The 23,460-nt window shown below is 45.8% G+C and overlaps 1 protein-coding gene across 3 annotated transcripts in view; it reads left to right on the top strand.

Moving 5' to 3' along the window:
• Positions 1-23,460, top strand: part of RNF175 (ring finger protein 175) — a 38,562-nt gene that overhangs the window by 8,880 nt on the left and 6,222 nt on the right. For all 3 annotated transcript variants that reach the window (XM_007529457.3, XM_060178950.1, XM_060178949.1), the window contains exons 3-7: positions 2,860-3,004; positions 12,982-13,136; positions 17,947-18,054; positions 18,707-18,827; positions 22,377-22,510. In XM_007529457.3, coding sequence (XP_007529519.1) covers positions 2,860-3,004; positions 12,982-13,136; positions 17,947-18,054; positions 18,707-18,827; positions 22,377-22,510 — 663 coding nt within the window. The remainder of the gene's footprint in view (positions 1-2,859; positions 3,005-12,981; positions 13,137-17,946; positions 18,055-18,706; positions 18,828-22,376; positions 22,511-23,460) is intronic.

Raw genomic sequence — 23,460 nt, forward strand, 5'->3', positions numbered from 1 at the left:
ACCAAAGTGTGTGGTTGTCCTCTGTGCTCTCCAGTGCTCTCCACAGGGTCCCGCTGGTTCACCGCCCCCACCCCCACCCCACCCCGTCCCTCAGAATAGAGCAATGTTAAGGGAACATTGATTTGGGGCCCAGGATCCATCTGGTTTTTATTGTGTGGTATTTCCACCGTGTTCTGGTAACTTCTATGGAGCTGTTTGGCCCTGTGTAATGAAATGAAATGAAATGAAAAGTTCCTCATCTCTGGCATCAAAATCAATTAAGATTAGATTTCTAATCAAACTAGGAAATACGTATTACATATGTGTACTCATTTAGACTTCCCAAAATACTTCCCCAAAGGTTGACTCATGTGAGAAGTGTTTTCATTATACAGACCCCCCAAAAAAGTTAAACAGCACAGTTTGTTTGTATCTGAGTCCTTCTTAGCCTGACGATCAAGTCACTCTTCTATCTCCCTGGCCCGAGTGGGTGACCCAGTACCTTCCCAGACTATCAGATCATGATTCGTTTTTAAAGTTGGACTGTAAGAGTCATAACTAAGCATTTGCACGCTTTTGTGGACTTCCCTTTTCCTTGGAAGGACTAGTGCACGTTTAGGGGCTTCTGGAAAACATGCTCCTCTTCTACTACAGAGGCTGATAACGAGATGTAGTTTGTCTCAAGCTGTTTACCTGATACAGACTTGAGTTTCTTCATTTGATCAATCAGTGGCCCTCCATACCTCCGGGGCACCTTCCAGCTCTGCAAGTTATTTCCAAGATTTCACCTTAAAACAGCTGAACTCAAGCAGGAACATTTCTGTACATTGTCCAGCAGGGGGCACTCCTGGGATTTGGATGGGGCCCTTTTCTGGGGTACTGGATGGGCTCTCTGCTGCTCAAGAAGAGGACTCAATCTGGATACCCCACAAGTGCCTTTAAACAATCTTGGCGCACAAAAAATTACCCTGCAGTATTATCTGATTGGCTCACTAACCAAGTCCATACTGGAACCAATCACCAGTGGAAATTGGAGAGATTTTGTGGCTGACAGTGTCCCTCTGGGGCTGAAGGTTAATACTGACCAGTACTTATACAGTGATTGGCAGCATTCATAATTTCTCCTTTCCTCTCATCTTGACCCTGGACCAGTGATTCTTAATCTTCTTTTAAACAGTTTTTTAAAAATATTTTTTTAATCTTTATTTATTTGTTGTATAGAGACAGTCAGAAATTGAGGGGGAAGGGAGGGATAGAGAGGGAGAGAGACAGAAAGACACCCGAAGCCTTGCTTCACCACTTGTGAAGCTTCCCCTCTGCAGGTGGGGACTAGGGGCTCGAACCTGGGTCCTTGCACACTATAACATGTGCGTTTAACCGGGTGCGCCACCACCTGCCCTCCTAGTGATTCTTCATCTTAGCTGCTCCGTGAAATCACAGTGAAAACTTTTTAAAAATGTGATGCCTATGCCCCCACCCTAGAAATTTATATTAAAGTGCTCGGGTTGCCATAACAGAGTACCACAGACTAAGAGATTTAAACAACAGAGGTTAGTTTTCTATAGGTCTGGAGGCTTGAAGTCTAAGGTCAAGGTATTAGCAGGTGCTGGTTTCTTCTGAAGTTCTTGGCCTGTTGGTCAAGCCTTCCCACGGTCTCCTGTTTTTATCAAGATGCCAGCCTAGATTAGGGACCACTCATTTGATCTCATTTTTCTTTAGTGACCTTTTTGAGGTTCCTGTCTCCCAATACAGCCACATTAGGGGGTGTGTGTCTAGGACTTAACAGTGTATGAATTTCCAGAGGCACAATTCAGTCCATAAAGCCCAGCCATTTAACTGATCTGAATCTTTGTCCTAAGATAGGGCATAGGATTGTTCTTTCTGATAATAAAAACGATGGACACAACTCTTCCTGGAGTTTTCCATAGCTCCACAGATAATATTCTTTTCATAGACATCAACTGCAGGATAGTCTTTTCCTTGAGAATATTAGAAACTACCAGTACAGGAGTCAGGTGGTAGCACAGCAGGTTAAGCGCACGTGGTGCAAAGCTCAAGGACCGGCATAAGGATCCCGGCCGGCTCCCCACCTGCAAGGAGGTTGCTTCACAGGCGGTGAAGCGGGTCTGTAGGTGTCTATCCTTCTCTCCCCCTCTGTCTTCCCCTCCTCTCTCCATTTCTCTCTGTCCTACCTAACAACGACGACAAAATCAATGACAACAATAATAACTACAACAACAATGAAAAACAAGAGTAACAAAAGGGAAAATAAATATAAAAAAAAGAAAAAGAAAATCCTTTTAAAAAAAAAAGAAACTATCAGTACTTGAATTGGCTGATACTGTGCAAATTGTTTTGTTTTGTTTGTTTTTACTTTTAAGATGGAAACTTCATGTAGTTTGACCTAGTAATTATTATTCATATGGGTACAAATGACACATGTGCTCTACAGTTTTAGAACAACCACACCATCATTTTTAAATTTGCAAAGGAGGGAATTTCAAGGATAAGTGACCTCTGCCAGGTTACATGGCACGTGAGGGGCTTGAACCCATGTTTTCCTATGCCCGCTAGTAACTTTTAGCACCCGTGACTTAACTTGAAAAGCTGAAACAACCTGGGAAAGTAAAGGGCTGAGAGGAACTGGTTTTGCTAATAAAAGCAGGTCCTTCCTTCCCTAAATGGAGGTGGAGGTGTTAAAGTGAAGGAACCAAGCAAAAATCATGTGGTGAAAGTTTGAAAACCCCTACATTTGAAATTCCCAATCGCCAATCGCTCACTCTGGGCCCAGTCTTTTGTTGTGGGTTTGTTTCATTTTGCTAAATGCACTGCAAGGGTCGAGTGCTTTCTCGAATGACCGACCTCCTTTGCTGGTTCCAGTCTGCAGCAGGAGAGGATGTACAACAAGATGCACCGGGGCCACGAGTCCATGCACGTGGAGATGATCCTGATCTTCCTGTGCGCGCTGGTCGTCGCGCAGGTAGTGCTGGTGCGCTGGAGGCAGAGACACTGCCGCTCCTACAATGTGAGTCACCATGTTGATTCGCCATGTTGAGGGCGGAGGGCTGAAGCACATTCGGGAACAAGTTCATGCCTCTATTGCCTTCTTCCATGATAGCTGATAACCATTTCTGGGTGGGATTTTTTAAAGTGGATTTTTATGTCCCATTGCCATGGTAACACTAGTGTGGGGTTTGCTTAGAAAATCCCTCCCCCTTAAAAGGAAACAGTCTAAGAGTCAGTTTGGATGTTTTTGTTGGTTTGTTTTTACAAGTTCTTTTGTTTTAGTTTTCTTCACTCTACATGTAGATGAAACCATCTAGTAGCTGTCTTCAGCTTCCTTATTTCACTTAGTATAATTGCCTAGAGTTCCAAACATTTTGTGCTGAAAAGCAAAATGTCATCTTTGCCCAGGTCCCAGTAGTATTTCAGATGGGTGTGTTTGTTTCCATCCAGTCATCTGTTGATAGGCATGTAAATTGATCTCATATTTTGATTTTTGCAAATAGTGCTGCTATGAACATACCTCCGTCATTTTTACTTGACGGTTTTTGAGGTGGCTTATCTCAAAAAGAAACTTTCCTTTTCTATTTGAAGAAGTTGCGCCTAATGAACTGAGTGAAGATGTGTATCACTGCACCAGGCAACATGGCGCTCATACTTGACTTGACTTGGGCCCAGATAGACCTGCCTGTGTGTCAGACTTCCTTTGAAGAACTTAATGTCATTTAGATATGCAGACCCTTGATAACTTAGGCCCAGATAGACCTCTCTGGGTGTAACACTGTTGGTTATTGGGTATGACCTGCCCAAGCTATTTCCCTATGTTCACTACATAAGTTGTGCTGCACAGATATCTCTTGGGCACTTTATTTTGGACTGTTCCACACTCAGTACCACTGGACTCCCTTAGTCACCCTATTTCTGCTCCTGGGGATTGCTCTTTCTGTGTCCTGTTACATAACTTCTCTACTTTATAGCCACCCAGAGGAACTCCATGACCCCAAGGACCGTGTTAGAGGTGACAGGTGGCTGTGGTAGAGTCTCTTCAGCACTCAGACAAAGCTAGGAGCCTGACTGTCTAGATGAGGATGCCTAGTATTGGCTGGAGACCGATATGGGCCTCTAGTGACCCCCATGAGCACTCTGTGAGATTAACTCATAGATCATGACCCTCTAGAAACTTCCCTACTTTTTTTTCCCATCAGATCATCTATGATTGCACTGTCCCAGATGAAAGATAGAGCTGTCCCCTCCCCGCTGTGTCTCTGTTGACAATCTTTGGCTCATGGTAAGAGCCATCTTTTCTGCCTGGTCTTTCCCACTCTGCTGCTGATTTTGTCCCCTGCTTTGCATCTTATCATGGGGCCGCTGCCAGAGCCAAACTCAGAGCACAGCTATATCACAACCTTTAGGTGACCTCTGCAACAGGAAGCAGAAATGCTTCCGAGAGCTCCAGTAGTGGATGCCAGCCCTGGTTTCCAGCTTTCTTACTGTGCCCTGCGTGAACCAGATCAAAAAACATGAACCTAATCCACAACACAATGTAGCATGCTGGAGGTGGCGTGAAATTCAGTGGACATGTCACCACAAATACTGACCCAAATAGCCTTTTCATCCACAGAGAATCTAGCTTTTAGATAGTTTCTCTTGCATCTAATATTTGTAGGAGCCAACAGTTACTGTAATCCTGAGTACATTTTTTATCATTGTTGTGGTTATTATTATTGTTATTGATGTCATTGTTGTTGGATAGGACAGAGAGAAATGGAGAGAGGAGGGGAAGACAGAGGGGGGAGAGAAAGATAGACATCTGCAGACCTGCTTCACCGCTTGTGAAGTGACCCCCCTGCAGGTGGGGAACTGGGAGATCTCACCAGGATCCTTACACCAGTTCTTGCGCTTTGTGCCATGTGCGCTTAACCCGCTGTGCTATACTGCCCGACCCCCCAAATACATTTTTAAGATTCATGAGGTTCCTTTTCTATAGGGAGCCCTAATGTAAAATTTATTTCCACAATAACTGCCATCAATATATTAATAACATTAATATAAAACGTGAATTATAATCACTATAATAATAATATTTATTCATAATAGTTACTCATAACTATAGTTCTTCTTCTTCTATCGTTTGCCCTTCTTCCGTAGCCAGTCAACAGCGTCAGGTTGAGCCTGATGTAAAGTTTCGATACCTCCTTTGAATCTGGAGAGGTGGCAGTCGTTGACTATGTGGGTCATAGTCTGTCTGTAGCCGCAGGGGCAGTTCGGGTTGTCTCTGGCTCCCCAGCGATGGAACATAGCGGCGCACCGGCCATGGCCTGTTCGATAGCGATTGAGGAGGGCTATAACTATAGTAATAGCTGTAAGCACTATAGTAATATATATTTATATAGAAATGGCTATATGTGAAGTCACATATGACTTTATTACAGTTGTGATAAAAGCCTTTTTGTACATTATTTAGTAACCCCAGTAGCTCACTTTGTTTTGCTTTGTATGGTATAGTTCAGAGACACGAAATCAATCTGTTGCAGGTCATATAAGTAACTAGCTGCAGAGGGGAGAGTAGAATTCAACCTCACTGTGTAATTGACCCCATACAAAGGCTCACCTCCCTTGATCTAGCTGGACTGTGGTTTCCTTATCTGCAGAATGGAAGTACTAGAGATAGGAACCTGGCTCCCAGAGCTGTGGCAATTCAGAAACATTTCCCTGTGAGGATTTGTAGCACAAAGACTGATACTGAGGGCTGGGCATAGCGCAGTGGGTTACGCACACATGGCAGGAAGTGCAAAGGACCATTGTAAGGATCCCAGTTCAAGCCCCCGGCTCCCCACCTCCAGGGGCGGTTGTTTCACTGGTAGTGAAACTGGTCTGCAGGTGTCTGTCCTTCTCTCCCCCTCTCTGTCTTCCCCTCCTCTCAGTTTCTCTCTGTCCTATCCAACAACAGCACAGCAATAACAACAAGGGAAACAAAAATGGGGAAAATGACCTCCAGAAACAGAGAATTCTTAGTGCAGGCACCAAGCCCCAGCAATAAACCCTGGAGGCAAAAATAAAAAATAAAAAAGACTGATCCCCACAAGTTGGCCCTGCATGCATTCAGAAATACCCTTTGTTTGTGAAGTTGTGCAAGCATAATAACACACTGAAAAAGAAACTTACTACTAAAAGAATGCCTTTCTAAACCCTTTGCTTAGAGCTAAATGAAGGTCCAGCCAGTTAGGAGATTGTGATGTCTCCCTGCCCCCAGGTTGCACACCAGTTTATCCTGCTTTACCACACCCTTCCTCTGTGCCCCAGGCTCTGGCTGGCTGTGTCCCCCACCCTGTTGTGTGAGAGGTATTCATAGGAACCAGAGGTTGAACGGTGAGATGAGCCCTGGCTCTTAGGAATTAGCAGGGCCCAGCAACCACAGTGAGTCTCAGTTTACTGAGCCTGAAACTAATGAACTTATACCATATATATCTCCCTTTCTCTCTTTCTTTTTCTCTTTCTCTCTCTTTCAAAATGGAAATGAAAAGGGGCCACTGGAAGTGGTGGAGTTGTCACATAGGCACCAAGCTCCAGAGAAAACCCTGGTGGCAAAGAAGAAAAAAATCCTGGTACCTTGGGGGAGCGCCCAAGTCTGCCGGAAATTCCTGCTGCTCTGATGTGTGGGTGGGGAGGATGTGGGTGATGGGATGCAGATGGGCGTCCTCCACTCATGCCCAGATGGTGGCCCACTGGCACCACTAATGTGTCCCCAACTGCCAGTCTCCATCCGCTGCATGAACACACTGCAGTCTCATCACTCGTTTCCCGGGCCTCTGTGTGACGCACTGCATCATCCACTTCACAAATACATATATTTCCCCATAGTGGCAGTCACTGTTAACAATGAGATGTTTTAACAGCTCTGGAAATCCATAAAGAGCCTTTTAAACTGCAATGAAATTCAGCCCCGGTTTCGAAATGACTGGGGGTAGGATGATTGAATTCATGATGCAAATTTCTGACCTCCTCGCCCCCCGCCTTGGCGTGCTGAGAAAATATGGCGCTGAGCTTACACGTTAAAGCTAGTTAAGGAATGAAATCTTTGCATACATAATATATTGCAAAGATTTTTTTTCTATGCCTTCTTTTTATTTCTGGCCTCTGAGGCGTATTTTCCAAAAGAAGCGTGGCTGTACATTTTAACATTGTTAAAATCCATTGTGATTAAATCCAGGCATCAAGTGGAGAGTAATTTGGACTCTTCTAGAAATGTATGGCACTTGTAGATCCGTAGGGAGAGAACTTGTTTTATAAAAATAAGGTCCATTCATTCCTTCAAACTATCATAGATTGTAATGCAACAGATTTGAAGCAGTGGGATCATCTTGAAAATTGTAGCTTATATTCAAAAGTATAAAACTGACAGTTTCACTGAACTAAAATGAACTGACCTAACTTTTTATTGTGGAAAAACTTCAACTTTTTTTTATGGTAGAAATGTTAAAATGTACCATATTCTTAGAAGAGGAAAATTACCTCTTTGCTTACCTTTTTATTATTTTAAATTTTATCTTATCTGGTAGGACAGAGAGAAATTGAGAGAGAAGGAGGTAGAGACAGAAAAACAGATAGACACCTTCAGAACTGTTTATCTGCTTGTGAAACTTTCCCTCTGCAGATGGGGACTAGGGACTTGAACCTGGGTCCTTGTGCATGGTAACATGTGCACTTAACCAGAAATGCCACTGCCTGGCCACCCAAAAGAGAAAGATTAAAAATGCAAATGATAGGTGGCCTGGGAGATGGCATAATGGATAAAGTGTTGGCCTCTCAACAGTGAGGTCCTGAGTTCGATCCCTGGCTCCTCATGTAACAGAGTGATGCTCTGCTCCCATGCTGTTTCCTTCTCTCTGATATTTTGCTCTGCTTCTCTGTTCCATTCTCTCATTAATAAATATTTTTTAAATATTTTTTATTTATTTATTATTGGATGGAGACAGATAGAAATTTAGACGGGAAGATAGAGAGGAGATAGGGAAAGATACAGAGAGGTAGCTACATTCCCGCTTCACCACTCATGAAGCTTTGTCCTTACAGGTGGAGACCAGGGACTTGAACCTGGGTCCTTGCACACTGTATTGTGTGTGCTTCACCAGGTGCACCACCGCCTGGCCTCCATTTTTACTATGAATTTTATTTTGCCCCCAGGGTTATGGCTGGGGCTTGGTCCCTGCACTAGGAATCCACTGCTTTTGGTGGCCATCCTTTTCCCATTATTTTTGTTGTTGCTGTGACTGCTGTTGTTGTTGGCAAGGGCAAAGAGAAATGGAGAGAGGAGGGGAAGACAGAGAGGGAGAGAGAAAGATAGACACCTGCAGACCTGCTTCAACATTTGTGAGGCGACCCCTTGCAGGTGGGGAGCTGGGGGTTCGAACCAGGATCCTTGTATGGGTCCTCGCTCTTTGTACTATGCGCTTAACCCAGTGCACTACTACCCGGCCCCCAGTAATTTTTGTTTTTAATATGAATGGCAGAGGATTAGATTTTGAGAGATGGAGTTCTTGTCCATGTCCTTCTTTAGTGCCAGAAGTAATGAATTAAAAAAGTTAAAATCTATCCTGTGTCACATCTGTGTCCATAATTAGCTGTAGGAAACAAAACACCCCAAATGGGTGAGTGGGGGGCTTGAAGTGACCTCACATCTTTATTGCCAACTGTACAGGGTCAGAGTTGCTAATACTGAGTTAACACAGTGTCACATTTTACATTCCCAGTGTGTGGTTTCTGTGGTTCATGAAAACTGACCTATTTGATTCAGTAAAGACTTTCTTTCCACTTTGGGTGGACTTGTATGTGTATGCGAATACTGTGTCTCATGAAGAAAGAGACTCATTCATTAGCCTTGATCATACCCACAAAGTAGAGTGAAAAAAGTACAGTGATGGGGGAGCTGGGTGACGGTGCACCTGGCTGAGTGCACACATAACAGTGTGTGAGGACCTGGGTTCAGCCACCTGCAGGGGGGGAGCTTCACAAGTGGTTAAACTGGTCTACAGGTCTCTCTTTCTCTCTATCACCCCCACTCCTCTCAACTTCGCTCTCTATATCCAAAATAAGTTAAATAAAATATATTTTTAAAATATTTTTTTTAAAAAAGCAAAGCAATTGGGAGTCGGGCGGTAGCACAGCAGGTTAAGCGCAGGTGGCACCAAGCGCAAGGACCGGCGTAAGGATCCCAGTTCGAGCCCCCGGCTCCCCACCTGCAGGGAGTCACTTCACAAGCAGTGAAGCAGGTCTGCAGGTGAATGTCTTTCTCTCCCCCTCTCTGTCTTCCCCTCCTCTCTCCATTTCTCTCTGTCCTATCCAACAATGACGACATCAGTAATAACTATAACAATAAAACAAGGGCAACAAAAGGAATAAATAAAACTGAATTCTCATGTTTAAAAAAAAAGCAAAGCAATTTTCTATGGCAAGAATAATAAATGTGTTCTATTCCCTGAAAGCTCTGCCTGCAATTTAAAAGTCAAATACTTAGATCATCCATTTTCTTCTCAGTGATCCAGACAGTTATCTCAGATTTGCTCGACCTGCTTCTTTGCTCAAATGCATGTTTAATAGTGTTCTCTGGAAGATTTAGACCAGCTCTTCGAAGACCTCACATTCAGATCATGTACAGGGAGGAAGAGACTACGGATATGAGAAATCGTACCCGTGTGTCAACAACTGTACTATAACCCCACCCCCAGAAAATGCTGTATAAAAAAAAGAAGAATGGAAAGCCTGGAACAGTCTTCTTGTTTGACATGAAAAGAGAAAGTGGGGGGATGGTAGTGCACTAGCTTAAGCGCACATAGTACAAAGCACAAGGACCATCGCAAGGGTCCTGGTTCGAGCCCCGGGTTCCCCACCTGCAGGAGGATTGGTAAAGCAGGTCTGCAGGTGTCTGTCTTTCTCTCCCCCTCTATGTATTCCCCTCCTCCCTCCATTTCTGATTGTCCTATCCAAACAACAATAATAACAGCAACATCAATAGAAAAAAGATGGCCTCTAGGAGCAGTGCACCGAGCCCCTGCAATAACCCTAGAGGCAAAAAAAAAAAAAATGGGAGTCAGGTGGTAGTGCAGTGGGTTAAGCGCACGTGGCACGAAACGCAAGGACCAGCGTAAGAATCCAGGTTCTATCCCCCGGCTCCCCACCTGCACGGGAGTCGCATCACAGGCAGTGAAGCAGGTCTACAAGTGTCTTATCTTTTCTCTCCCCCTCTCTGTCTTCCCCTCCTCTCCATTTCTCTCTGTCCTTATCCAATAACAATATCAATAACTACAACAATAAAACAAGGGCAACAAAAGGAAATAAATAAATAAATGACTCCAAAGACCATTTGCACTCAAGTGGGTGGAACAGGCCAGCAAAGGGCTACACACAGAGCAGCAGGAAAGTGCCTGGTCCACATTTTGACTCTTTTAACTTAAAGTAACCAGAGAGGAAGCACAAGAGTCAAAATATTGGGAATAGGACAGCCTCACAGCTGGATCTCAAGGGTACCTGTTGTAATTTAACTTTAAAAAGGGGTTGGTTGGGGCTGCTGCGCATAAAAGGATTCACATTGGGGAGCTGAGAACTGGTTTAAGCAATACAAGGCTTATTAGGGTGAAACAGGTAAAAGGCAAAATAAGCACTTATCATCAAGAGTTAAGAGTACTCTAGGTCCATAAAGTCTGAGTATAGTTATCAAAAGTTTAGTCCCATAAGATAAACAATTATCAGCTCTGGTAAAGGTTGCTTCTGTCTGTAGAGGGGTCTAAAAGTTTACCAGCTAGCAGAGTCACACGTGTTCAGTTCCCAGGAGCAGTGGCCGTGGCAGATACCTGGCGCACCTCTGCGGAGATGCTTCTGACCAGGAGAAGCAGCAGCAGCCAAAGAGAGCGACCTGCTCCAAGTCGGGTGCTGTCATGCCTTCCCTTCTCTGAAGCACCTCCTCGGGGTGACGTCATTTGTATGCCGACAGTCCCAAACTCCTGTTGGGGTCACCACAATTCCCCACTTCTGATTATAGACATGGACAAGATGTACAGTCTGTATGAGCACAGGAGGAATAAGCAAACCTTCAGTGATTCTAGGGTTACCCCTGCAAGTTCTGCCTTCAGCCCCAGAGTGCGGGCGCAGTCACTGGGTATCAGATAAGGCCCTGTTAGCCTGAAGACCTGAGGTCTAGTATCTGTGTCTAAACCAGAGACCGTCCATCACTCAGGGAAGCTCAGAGCAGAGACTTACAGAGGCGTCCCCAAGTTCAAGTGGCTCCTGGGTGACAATCGTGGCATATGCAGGGTGCTGCCCTGCTGCAATCCATGTTTCAGCTCGTGTTCTTGGGAGGAGTTCGCAGGTGAGAGGGGTTTAACTGCTCAGCATGGGTCCAGACAGACCCGTGAATGATAAACTAGAACAAACATACCCTATGCCTTAAGTTAGTCATTTTATTTCAGTCACAAAGACTAGACAAATCAAGAGGCATATGCTGGAGAAGGAATAGCTCTGTGGAGAAAAGTAATGCTGAGCAGCTGACTAGAATTATGCAGTACAAAATTTAAAATATATAAAACTCTTTGTATTCTGTTCATGTCTGAGAAATAGCCCTTATAGGGTACAGGTACCCACTGCAGAGCGCCCTAGGGTGCTGGAAGCTATTATAAATCACTAACCTCACTTCCTCCTCTGACCTTAGTGTGCACTTGCACATGTGCAGGGGACAGTTACACCAGCCCTGGGCTCCAGAGAATACAGCTGTTTCCAGGGCACCTTCTCACCTGGGATCTCATTGGTCCTCTTCTCAGCCAACCTGGGCCCCCAGAGCAGACGTGGTTCTTCCCAACTTTACAGCTAATGTGAGACTTCTCTGTTCAACATCACACAGTTGTTGTCACCTGAAGTTGCCTCCCTCTGAAAAATCTAGAGGCAAGGTTTTACGGAAGCTGGACATTATGAACTCTTTCCCATTCGAGTTTTGAGAAAATCAGCGCCAATTCACTGCATGCATGCCTGTGTGTGTATAGAACATCCTAGAGTGCAAATGGTGAACTAGGTCTACATGTCAAGAAGTTTTGGATGCAGGCCTGCAGCCCAGTGCATGAGAATTCAAACGCTATCATCTAGCAGCTACAGGAAAGGGAAGGATCTTACTGCAGTCCTAAAAGCTACGCAGGGAGGAGCCAAGCTCAAATCCCTCAGTATACGAGAGGAAGGAGTGGTTGGAAATTTCTCATTTGTTTCCCGAGAAACTTGAGATGGTCTTTGGGAGAAGCCAGCTGGGGCTCTGAGATCATCAGGCAGTCTAGCCCAGGTCATGATGAATTTTCTGCACTAATTTTCCTTCTTTAAACCCGTCTTAAACTCCGTTGTTTACTCTGAAGGCAAAAAGCAAGCAGAAACAAAGGGAATATATGAATTTCTGCTTGTGGTTCTTCCTTGCCAATTGAATTGTTTGTCTGTTTATTGCCACCAGCGTTATCACTGGGGCTTGGTGCCCGCGCTACAGACGCACTGCTCCTCTCCTGGTGGCCTTTCTTGTCTTCCCTTTTTCTACCATATTTGATAGGACGAAGACAAATTGAAAGCTATGGGGAAGACAGGGAGAAGGAAAGGCACCTGCGGACCTGCTTCGCCACTCATAAAGCATTCCCCCTGCAGGTAGAAGTAGGGACTCGAACCCAGGTCCTTATACATGTCATATTTAGTTTAAAACAGATTTACAGCCTCTGCAAAACAGTGCAAGCCAGTTAATACTACTTTTGCTTAACTCAGTTTCCAGTGTCAGATCACTACCACTACCACCACCACCCCCACCCCCAGACCCTGTCAGGTAGCCCTGTCCCCTGGGGTCCTGGCTTCTATAATAGACAAGATGGTACGGACGGGTCCCTTACCCCACCCCACCCCCCAGAGCAGCTGTTTCATTTCATGGTAGATGTGCCATTGTGGGCCTGCAATCACTGAAACAGATTGGCTTTTTCATTTCCCCGGCAGCTGGTGACACTGTTGCAGATGTGGGTCGTCCCTTTGTATTTCACCATCAAGCTGTACTGGTGGCGGTTTCTTTCTCTGTGGGGACTGTTCTCAGTTATTACCAGTTACATCCTCTTCATCGCCACTCGAAAACCCCTCTCGGGGAAGACACCACGGTATGTATGCCTGTTTTTCCTTCCCCACAGCCTTTTCTGTTTTCAGTGGTAAAATTAGGGGCCTGGGCGGTGTGCACATGGTTAAGTGCACATAGTACTATGGAGAAAGACGCAGGTTCAAGCCCCAGTTCCCCATCTGCAGCAGGGTCGTTTCACGAACTGTGAAGCAAGTCAGCAGGTATCTGTCTTTCTCTCTCCACTCTATCCTCCCCCCAATTTCTCTCTGTCCTGTCAAATAAAAATATAGGGAAAAAAGGGGGCGGAGGGTAGATAGCATAAAGGTTATGCAAAACGACTGTCATGCCTGAGGCTCCAAAGTCCCAGGTTCAGTCACCTGTACCACCATAAACCAGAGCTGAGCAGTGCTCTGGTAAAAAAAAAAAAAAAAAACTCCAGGAGTAGTGGATTTGTAGTGCCAGCACTAAGCCTCAGTGATAACCGTGGAGGAAAAAAATAGATTTTATTGGGGGGGGGGGTCAGGCAGTGGTGCATCCAGTTAAGCACATACTTTACTGTGTGCAGGGACCCCAACCCCTGTCCCCTCCCCCCCCCCACTCCACTCCCTCTCAATTTCTCTTTGTTCTATCTAATAAAATAAAAAGAAGGCTGGGTAGTGGCTCACCTGGTTGAGTGCACGTTACTATGCACAAGGACCAGGTTCAAGCCCCCAGCCCCCACCTGTAGGGGGAAAGCTTCACGAGTGGTGAAGCAGGGCTGCAGGTGTCTCTCTGTCCTTCTCTATCTCCTCCTACCCTCAATTTCTCGCTGTCTCTATCCAACCAAATAAAGATTTTAAAAAATTAAAAAGAAAAGATAATAATAAAAAGGAAAACATGGTTGCCAGGAGCAGTGGATTCTTAGTGTCAGCACTGAGCCCCAGCAATAACCCTGATGGCAAGAAAAAAAATTCGACTTTCAGGTTCTTGGAAGTGGGGGAGGGGTGCTGATCTTTGACCCACAGTAGAAGGCCTCTCTGGAAACTCTGATTACTGGCAGCTCACACACAGGACTTTTTTTTAAATTATTATTACCTTTATTTATTTGTTAGAGACAGCTAGAAATCGAGACAGAAGCGAAAGATAGAGGGGAAGAGAGACACCTGCAGCCCTGCTGCTCCACTCAAAAAGCTTTTCCCCTGTAGGTGGGGACTGGGGGCTTGAACCTGGGTCCTTGAGCACTGTAACATGTGTGCTCAATGAGGTGCGCCACCACACTCAGGGCTTTACGGCAATTTGTCTGGATATCCGTGTTTCATGCTTTACTTCAGAGAGCAACCAGTGGCGGCGAGGAGGAAATGAAGTGAAAGCAGTTCTAATCTCTAGAGTACTATTTGCATGTTTATTTCTGGTTCCATGATGTGTTTTATTCCATTACAAATCGTGTCACACACACATTTCAGAATAGAGCAAGGGTGCAAGGTTTGTCTGTGAATTTGATGTAAATTTAAGGTATCATTAGTAGTGGGCAATTTGTCACTCCTAAAACAAAGGTGGTTTTACTAACTCCATGATGATTTAAATGCCATTGCCATCCTCTCGACATTTATATAATAATATCAGGGGGGCCAGGTGGTGGCACACGTGGTTGAGCGTACATGTTACAGTGTGCAAGGACACAGGTTCGAGCCCCTGGTCCCTACCTGCAGGGGGAAAGCTTCACAAGTGGTGAAGCAATGCTGTAGGTGTCTCTCTGTCTCTCTCCCTCTCTATTACCCCCTTCCCTCCCAATTTCTGACTGTATCCAACAAATAAAGATTTTTTAAAATAAAAATAATATCAGATCATTCACAAATTTCCCAAAATGCTTATACACATAACAAGTTCTTTCTTCCTTTGCCAGACTAAATTTGAACCCAATCTGGTTAAGATTAGTGAGATAAGGAAAAAACTGGGGGGTGGGGATGGAGGGCAGTGGTGCACCAGGCTAAGCACACATAGTACAAAGAGCAATGATCTGTGCAAGGATCCCAGTTCGAGCCCCCGGCTTCCCATCTGCGGGGGGAGGGGGGGGCGCTTCACAAGTAGTGAAGCAGGTCTGCAGGTGTCTATCTTTCTCTCCCCCTTTCTCCATTTCTTTCTGTCCTATCCAAGAAAAATTTAAAAATGGCCATAGGAGCAGTGGATTCGCAATGCAAGCACCAAGCCCCACTCACTGATAGCCCTGGAGGTAAAAGAAAAAAAAAAGAGAAGAGAAGAAAATGGAAGAGAAAAGAAACTGCGCCATGTGGAATGGTGACAAGACAAAGCCATTTTAAGATCTGCTGGAAAATAAGCGCTCCTGATGCATATCTGTGTACTCCCTTAGCCATTTGCTTTGTTTCTAATCCTCTAAGAGACTGTGGGAGAAAAGAGTTTCACCTTTTCCTTCTAGTTGAAAGAAAATTGTAGTGAAAGAGATAAACAAATAAATGTAACAATAGAGATTAAAATTCAAGTAAAAGAGGCGGCCAGGCTGTGATGTCATCAGTTGAGTGTCTAAGTACCATGTGCAAGGACCCAGGTTCGAGTCCCCTGCTCTCCATTTGCAAGGGGGAAGCTTCACGAGTGGTGAAGCAGGTCTGCAGCTGTCTCTCTATCTCTCGTCTTCTCTACCTCCCCCTCCCCTCTTACTTTCTATCCTTTCAACATAAAATAGAAGGGGGGCTAGCTACCAGTAGTGGTGGATTCATAGTGCCGGCACCAAACTCCAGCAGTAACCCTGGTGGCAAGAAAGGAAGGAAGGAGGGGAAAGAAGGTGAAAAAGGAAAGAAAAAAGGAATTGAAATAAATTCAAGTAAAGGAATTCAGGCATCTGAGTTTGCTCATCTAATCTCACCTTAGTTAAGAGACCTTCTCAACCATCCAGCTGGTTGGGGCGCGGGGGGGGGGGGGTTGGACAGTCTTTGCAGGCCTGGTTTCCCTATCAGTAAATAAACATAGGCACCCTTTCTCCTTAGAACATACCGTGACGCAGTGAATGCTCGTGAAAGTGACCTCAGTTTTGGATGCATCTCAAATGCACCTGCTTCCATCCCCTGGATATCATCCATACTGGATTTTGATTTTCAGAATTTGCTGTAGTCCACTGTTTAGTGGACTGCCTGAGCTAAACATAGTGTTTTCTGTGCATAGGAATTCGTTCAGGGCAAAAGAACTACATTATGGAAAGTAGACAGGGATACTCGCATCCAGTAATAGAGAGGCAGGACCGCACCAGGGGGGTGCCTCCCCGCTGATCTGAATGCTAGTTACCTGAGAAGGGGAAAATATTTCACCATAGAGGGAGAGGAGGGAGAGGAAGAGCGGTGGAGGGACAAGGAGGAGGAGGAGGGGGCTGGGAGCTGACTCAGCAGGTGATGTACAGACCTCAGCACACACAAGGTCCTAGGTGGGGTTCTCAGCAGGAGTGGTGTTTGGTGTGTTCGCTCCCTCTCTCCCTCTTCCTGTCTAAGTCTGTTTCCCTCTCAAAATCTTTTTAAGAATTGGGCTGGGCCCACTCTTCACCTGCAGTGGGGAAGTTTCATGAAGCTAAAGCAGATCTGCAGGTGTCTTTCTCTCTCCTTCTTTCTTCTTTACTTATTTATTTATGTATGTATTAGATAGAGACAGAGAGAAACTAAGAGGGCAGATAGAGAGGAAGAGAGACACCTGTAGCCCTGCTTCACCACTCGTGAAGCTTTCCCCCTGCAGGTGAGGACCAGGGGCTTGAACCCAGGTCCTTGGCACTGTAATGTGTGCGCTTAACCAGGTGCACCACCACCTGGCCCCTTTCTCTCTCCCTCTCTATCTTGCCCTCCCCTCTCAATTTCTCTCCGTCCTGTCAAATATATATACGTATATATATAACAAAGACAATACCAAAAAAGTCCACCAGGAGCGGTGAATTCGTTGTGTTAGCACCAAGTCCCAGCAATAACCCTCATCGCAGAAAGAAGGAGAAGGAGGAGGGGGAGAAGGAGAAGGAGAAGGAGAACAGGAAGAAGAAAAAAGAATTGGGCTGGGGAGGTGTTGGCCATTAGCTGAAGGTCCTGAGTTTATTTCCTGTGCCCATCTTGAAAAGATGAGAGAAGCAGTGGGGCTGGGATGTGGATTACTGGTAGAACGCACACTTTGTCGTGTGTGAGGCTCCAGCTTCCAGCCCCTGGCCACAACACAGGCGCGCCACACATAGGGGACACTTCAGAACAGTGAGGCAGTGCTGTGGTGTCTCTCTCTCTCATTCTCTTGGGAGAAAAAACAGTCCCATTGGGGAATATGGAATCCCGCATGCATGAAGCCCCAGTGGAATGTTAGCAACAAGGGAAAAACAAAACAGGAAAAGAAATATTGAGGGGTGTGAGTGATGACACACTGGGCTAAGTGCACATAGTATGAAGCACAAGGACTCGCACAAGGACCCTGGTGCATTGGCCTAATGATGCAGTGCTTCTTCTTTTTTAATTTTTGCTGTCTGTATTTATTTATTGGATAGAGACAGCCCAAAATCAAGAAGGAAGGGGTGATAGGGAGAGAGACAGAGAGACACCTGCAGCACTGCTTCACCACTCAAAAGCTTTCCCCCTGCTGCAGGTGAGGGCTGGGGGCTTGAACCCGAGTCCTTGAACATTGTAACGTGCACTCAGCCAGGTGCATGCGCCACCACTCGGCCCCACGGTGCTTCGTGGTATTATATTAAACATTGATATGATTGAGTTGAGTTGATTTACTGACATTCTTCATATTACACACTAGAATTTTAGAAGCTGAAACTAACTTGTAATTATGTTTGGAGAAGACTGAACGTAATTCAGCACACACCGTGCTTCTCCGGCTTTGTTTTGTTTTCTCCACAGAGTGGTCTACAAGTGGTTTCTTCTCATCTACAAACTCAGCTATGTCTTTGGCCTGGTGGGCTACACAGCCATCATGTTTACAATGTGTGGATTCAATTTCTTGTTCAAGTAAGTATCACCAATTCAAACAGAACGTCCAGCATTCACCTGGTCACGTCCTCCCTTTCTGGAGGGCAGCTGAGACCTAGAATTTTCCATATAGAATTTTCCACTGCTCCTGGAGGCCATTTTCCCCATTGTGTTGCCCTTGTTGTTATCCTTATTGTCATTAATATTATTGTCATTGCTGTTGTTGGATAGGACAGATGGAAATCAAGAGAGGAGAGGAGACGGAGAGGGGGAGAGAAAGACAGACACCTGCAGACCTGCTTCATCGCCTGTGAAGCAGCCCCCCTGCAGGTGGGGAGCCAGGGGCTCGAACTGGTCTTATGAGGGTCCTTGTGCTTCACGCCATGTGTGCTTAGCCCGCTGCGCTACCGCCTGAATCCCAGAGCATTGGACTCTTAAGCATGACGTCCCAAGTTCCTGTCATCTCATGTGCCAGAGTGATAGTCTCCTTCCTCTCTTTCATTAATAAATAAAATCTTTTTTGTTTGTTTTTTGTAAAGTAAAACCTACCCCAGAGAACTGTAGCCTATCTGAATACATGAAAAAAAAACCCTGTGGTTCCATTAGACCCCATGGCAGGAACAGTGTGTAGCTGCCGCCCTGCCCCCTCCCCCGCCAAGCACTAATCCCCTGGCGCTGTTGTTCTCTACAGGATCAAGGCTAGAGATTCCATGAACTTTGGCATCGTGTCGCTGTTCTACGGCCTCTACTATGGTGTGATGGGGAGAGACTTTGCAGAGATCTGCTCTGACTACATGGCTTCTACCATTGGGGTAAGTGTGGTAGTCACTTCATGCGCTGCACCTGGAGAGGTGGCCTCCTCTCAGCCATTCACTCCTCTTTGCAGAAACTGATGGGGGGGGGTTGATACTGGAGCTGCAGGGAGATGCTCAGTTGTAGAGCTCAGGACTTGCGTGCCTGTGAACCCAGGTCTCATCCCCATCCCCATCCCCATATGCCAGAACTGAGTGGTGCTATGGTCCCTCCTCTATCTCTGTTTCTGTCATAAAAAGAAGTCTCTCTCTCTCTCTCTCTCTCTCTCTCTCTTTTTTTTTTTTTTGCCAGAGCACTGCTCAGCTCTGGCTTATGGTGGTGTGGGGGACTGAACCTGTGACTTTGGAGCCTCAGGTATGAGAGTCTTTTTGCTATCTACCCCTACCCAAAAAGAAGTCTTTAAGGACAAATGGCCCTGGATGCTGGGTGGTGGCACACCCAATTGAGGGCACATGTTAACAGTGCGCAAGGATCCAGGTTCAAGCCTCCAATTCCCACCTGCAGGGGAGAAGCTTCACAAGCAATGAAGAACGTCTACAGGTGCCTCTCTGTCTCTTCCCTCCTTACCTCCCCCTCCCCTCTCAATTTTTCTCTGTCCTATAAAATAAAAATCAAAGGGAGTCCGGCAGTAGTGCAGCGGGTTAAGTGCATGTGGCACAAAAAGCAAGGACCAGCATAAGAATCCCGGTTCAAGCCCCCGGCTCCCCACCTGCAGGAGTGTCGCTTCACAGGAGGTGAAGCAGGTCTGCAGGTGTCTATCTTTCTCTCCCCCTCTCTGTCTTCCCCTCCTCTCTCCCTCTTTCTCTGCCCTATCCAACAACAACATCAATAAGGGTGACGGAGGGAGTGTGTGTGTTGGGGCAGTGAAGTTATTCTGCTCGAAGCTGTGATGGTGAAAAAGATGAGCCTGGCTGTATTCAAACCTGAAGACAATCATTTAGCGCATCACAGGGTCACCAAGGTAAAACTGTTAGAATGTGACACCTCAAAACTCAACGGTGTTACAAAGGCATATGATAACCTCACTTCTGAAGAAAGTGGAGGAGAACTGTGCTGGCCTGAGCAACGTGGAAATGCACAGACAGCTGAGGTTTAAAGCAAAAGGAGGGCCTGGGAGAGGGCGCACCCCTTACCGTGCATGAAGTCCCAGGTTCAAGTCCCTGGCAACACATGAGAACACCATGCAAAGGAGACGCGGTAGAGCAGTACTGTAGTTGTCTCCCTCCCTACCCCCAACCCCAAAAGAACAAAACAGAGCTCCCCTAGGAGCAGTGGGATCACACAGGTTTGAAGCCCTGGCAGAGAGAGAAAGGGGGAAGGACAGGAGGGAGGAAAGAGGAAAAGAAAGCAGGAGAAGGAAAGGAAAGAGGACAGGAATGGAACTGTATATAAACATTGCGTTCTAGTTCTTAAGTCATTTCCCTTTGGTTTATGGGTTAAGGATTTGGATAGTGAGGCTGAGTGCACACTACCATACTCAGGGATCCAGGTTCGAATCCCCACTCCCCACCTGCAGGGAAGACATGAGCAGGGATGTAGGTCTGCAAATGTCTCTCTTCCTCTTTATCTCCCCCTCTCAATTTATCTCTGTCTCTTTCTAATATGAAATAAATGAATTTTTAAAAGGAAGAGAGAAAATCTTAGAAAGAGAATAAAATATTTATTTATTTGTAAATTTTTAAATTAAGAAATCAAGAGGGGAGGGAGAGATAGTGAGGGAGAGAAACAGAGAAACACCTGCAGCCCTGCTTCACCACTTGTGAAGCTTTTGCCCTGCAGGTGGGGACAAGAGGCTTGAACGCAGATACTTGAGCACTGTAATGTGTGTGCTCAACCAGGTGCACCACCACCCGGCCCCTGAAATATTTATTTAGAAATTGTTTTTAATGACTTAACGACAGAACGGCAGAGTGCACACCCACCGCCAGCCCAGCTCCCAGATTTCAGCACTGATGTGATACGGCCCTTCTGTGTCTACCAGTGAACCAGCCTTGAGACATCAGGAGCCACCACATGGATCCTTCTAGCCCTCTCTCCTTGCTTATCTGAAACCCCGGCTTGAACCCAGGCCCATGAGCACGGCAACATATGCACTTCATCAGGCACGCCACTGCCTGGCCCCAATATTCTATTCTCTTAAAAGTTCTGTGAGCATTCTCACACAATGTCATCATCAAGAACCATTCCTCATTCACAGCACTAGGAAGATGCCGGGATCCCAAGTTAGAATCTTCAATACTTTTACATTTTTATCTAAGAGAAAGAAAGGGGCCAGATAAATGCACATGGTACTAAGTACAAGCTTCCACTCAAGGATCAGGGTTCGAGACCCCGCTTCCCACCTGCAGTGGCCCATTGATAATCACAGAATCGGTGACTGGAAGACTGAGAAATCAAAATATTGTCTGTTCTCTATTTTTCTATGGCCTGTACACAGTGACATGATATAAGGAAGCCAGTGGTGGGGAGGTGACCAAGGAGAGTATCCTTGATGATGTAGATACTTATCCTGTAATGAAAGGAAAAGTTTCCAAACTAGAGTGGTAACATGGTTCTTTAATCTATTCTCCTCTGAAAAGGAGCTCAGAGTCTTCTCAGTATGTGAGGAAATATTATTTTTTTTAAGTAAATTATCCTCTGGTGCTTGTCTAACCTTGTGTGTGAATCAATAAAATTTCTCATTACAAAATAAAATAAATACATAAAATCAAGCTAGTTAAAGGATCCAGACAACACTACAACTTCAAATAGAAAAAAAAAAAGATGATTTTTACCATTACTTGTTCAAAATTAGAACTATAAGAATGTATATAACACTTATTAATTTAGTATTAAAGTGGAGTCAGGTGGTGGAGCACCTAGTTGAGCGCACATATTACAGTGCACAAGGACCAGAGTTCACGCCTCCAGCCCCCACCTACAGGGGAAAGCTTTGTGAGTGGTGAAACAGTGTTGCAGGTGTCTCTGTCTCTTCCTCCTATCACCCCCCTTCCTTTTGATTTCTAGCTGTCTCTATACAGTAAATAAATTACAATGATTAAAAAATTGAACATTTTAAAAAAAAGAAAAATATGCCATGACTTTTCTGACAGCCCACTCTTCCTTAGGGCTAGAGAGACAGTCTACTGAGTAGGGCACATGCACTTGCCTTGGCCAAGTTTGTGTCCTTTCACCACATGGGAATGCCATGATGGCCCCAGGGAAGCTCTGGTACTGTGGCATGCATCTCTCTCTCTCTCTCTCTCTCTCTCTCTGAAATGATGACCAGATAGTAGTTCCACCTTTGCAAAATGAAACAAAGCAAAACAAACAAACAAACAAAATTCTCTTGAAGACTTAATCATATCGGTAAGTAGGAGGGTAGATCAGAACTAACAGCTCCCTTCCTGTCAGGAACCCTTACCCTGCTGCGGCACTGGTCCTGTGGGAAAGTGTATCCTGTCCAGAGCGATAAAGAAGCGGGGAGGCCTCTTGGTGAGACCTCAGCCTTCCCAGGACGCCCCAGAACCTGTCCCGCGTTCCCCCCACCCCTCTCTGTGTCCCCCCAGTTCTACAGCGGCAATGGGATGCCCACGAGGAGCCTGTCCAAAAACATCTGCGCCGTGTGCGGGCAGCAGATCGTGGTGGAGCTGGACGAAGACGGCGTCATCGAGAACACCTACCAGCTCTCCTGCAACCACGTGTATCCTTTGTGTGGGGACGCCCGGCCAGCACCCCTCTGCCTGGGGCACTGAGGACGGTGAGGCCCAGGGAACCTCACTGTTCCCTCCTCCTCCTCCTTCTACTCCTCCATCCCCTCTTCCCTGACTCAGCTCCCAGCCCCATGCCCCAGCCTCCCACCCAGCTTCCTTTTGGACTCCCTCTTGTCCTTCCTGTACATCTCAGTCATTGAGATGAGTTGCTCCCTCTTCTGACCATTGCTTTGCACAAAAGGAATATAGAGGGGCTGGGCTTGGGTACACGTGGTTAAGGAAAGAAGGAGCAAGAGAAAGAGAGAGAGAGGAAGAGAGAAAAGATCTGGGGTGGGGTGGTGGTGCACCTGGTTGACCACACAGGTTACCATGTGCAAGAACACAGGTTTGAGCCCTCAGTCCTCACCTCTGGGGGTTAACTTCATGATTGATAAAGCAGGTCTGTGGGTATCTATTTTCCTCTCTCCCTCTCTGTCTCGCCCTCCTCTCTTAATTTCTCTCTATCCTGTCTATTAAAATGAAGAAAATAGAAAGTGGGCTGGGAGTTGGCGCAGTGATAAAGCTTTGGGCTTTCAAGCATGAGGTCCTGAGTTCGATCCCTGGCAGCACGTGTGCCAGAGTGATGTCTGCTTCTTGCTCTCTCGTCCTATCTTTGTCATTAATAAATAAATGAAATCTTTTTTTAAAATGGAAAAAAAAAGTGGCCACCAGGAGCAGTGGATTCATAGCGCCAGCACCAAGCCCCAGTGATAACCCTAAAGGCGAAAGGAAGGAAGGAAGGAAGGAAGGAAGGAAGGAAGGAAGGAAGGAAGGAAGGAAGGAAGGAAGGAAGGAAAGAAAGAAGGAAAGAAAGAAAAATAAAGAGAAAGAAAGAGTCCCCAGCTTTTGTTGACTGCGGTTATGGTGGCAGCTGCACGTCATCTTTGATTTGGATAGAATA

The sequence above is a fragment of the Erinaceus europaeus genome, chromosome 19, assembly GCF_950295315.1.
Source record: "Erinaceus europaeus chromosome 19, mEriEur2.1, whole genome shotgun sequence".
Classification (NCBI taxonomy): domain Eukaryota; kingdom Metazoa; phylum Chordata; class Mammalia; order Eulipotyphla; family Erinaceidae; genus Erinaceus; species Erinaceus europaeus.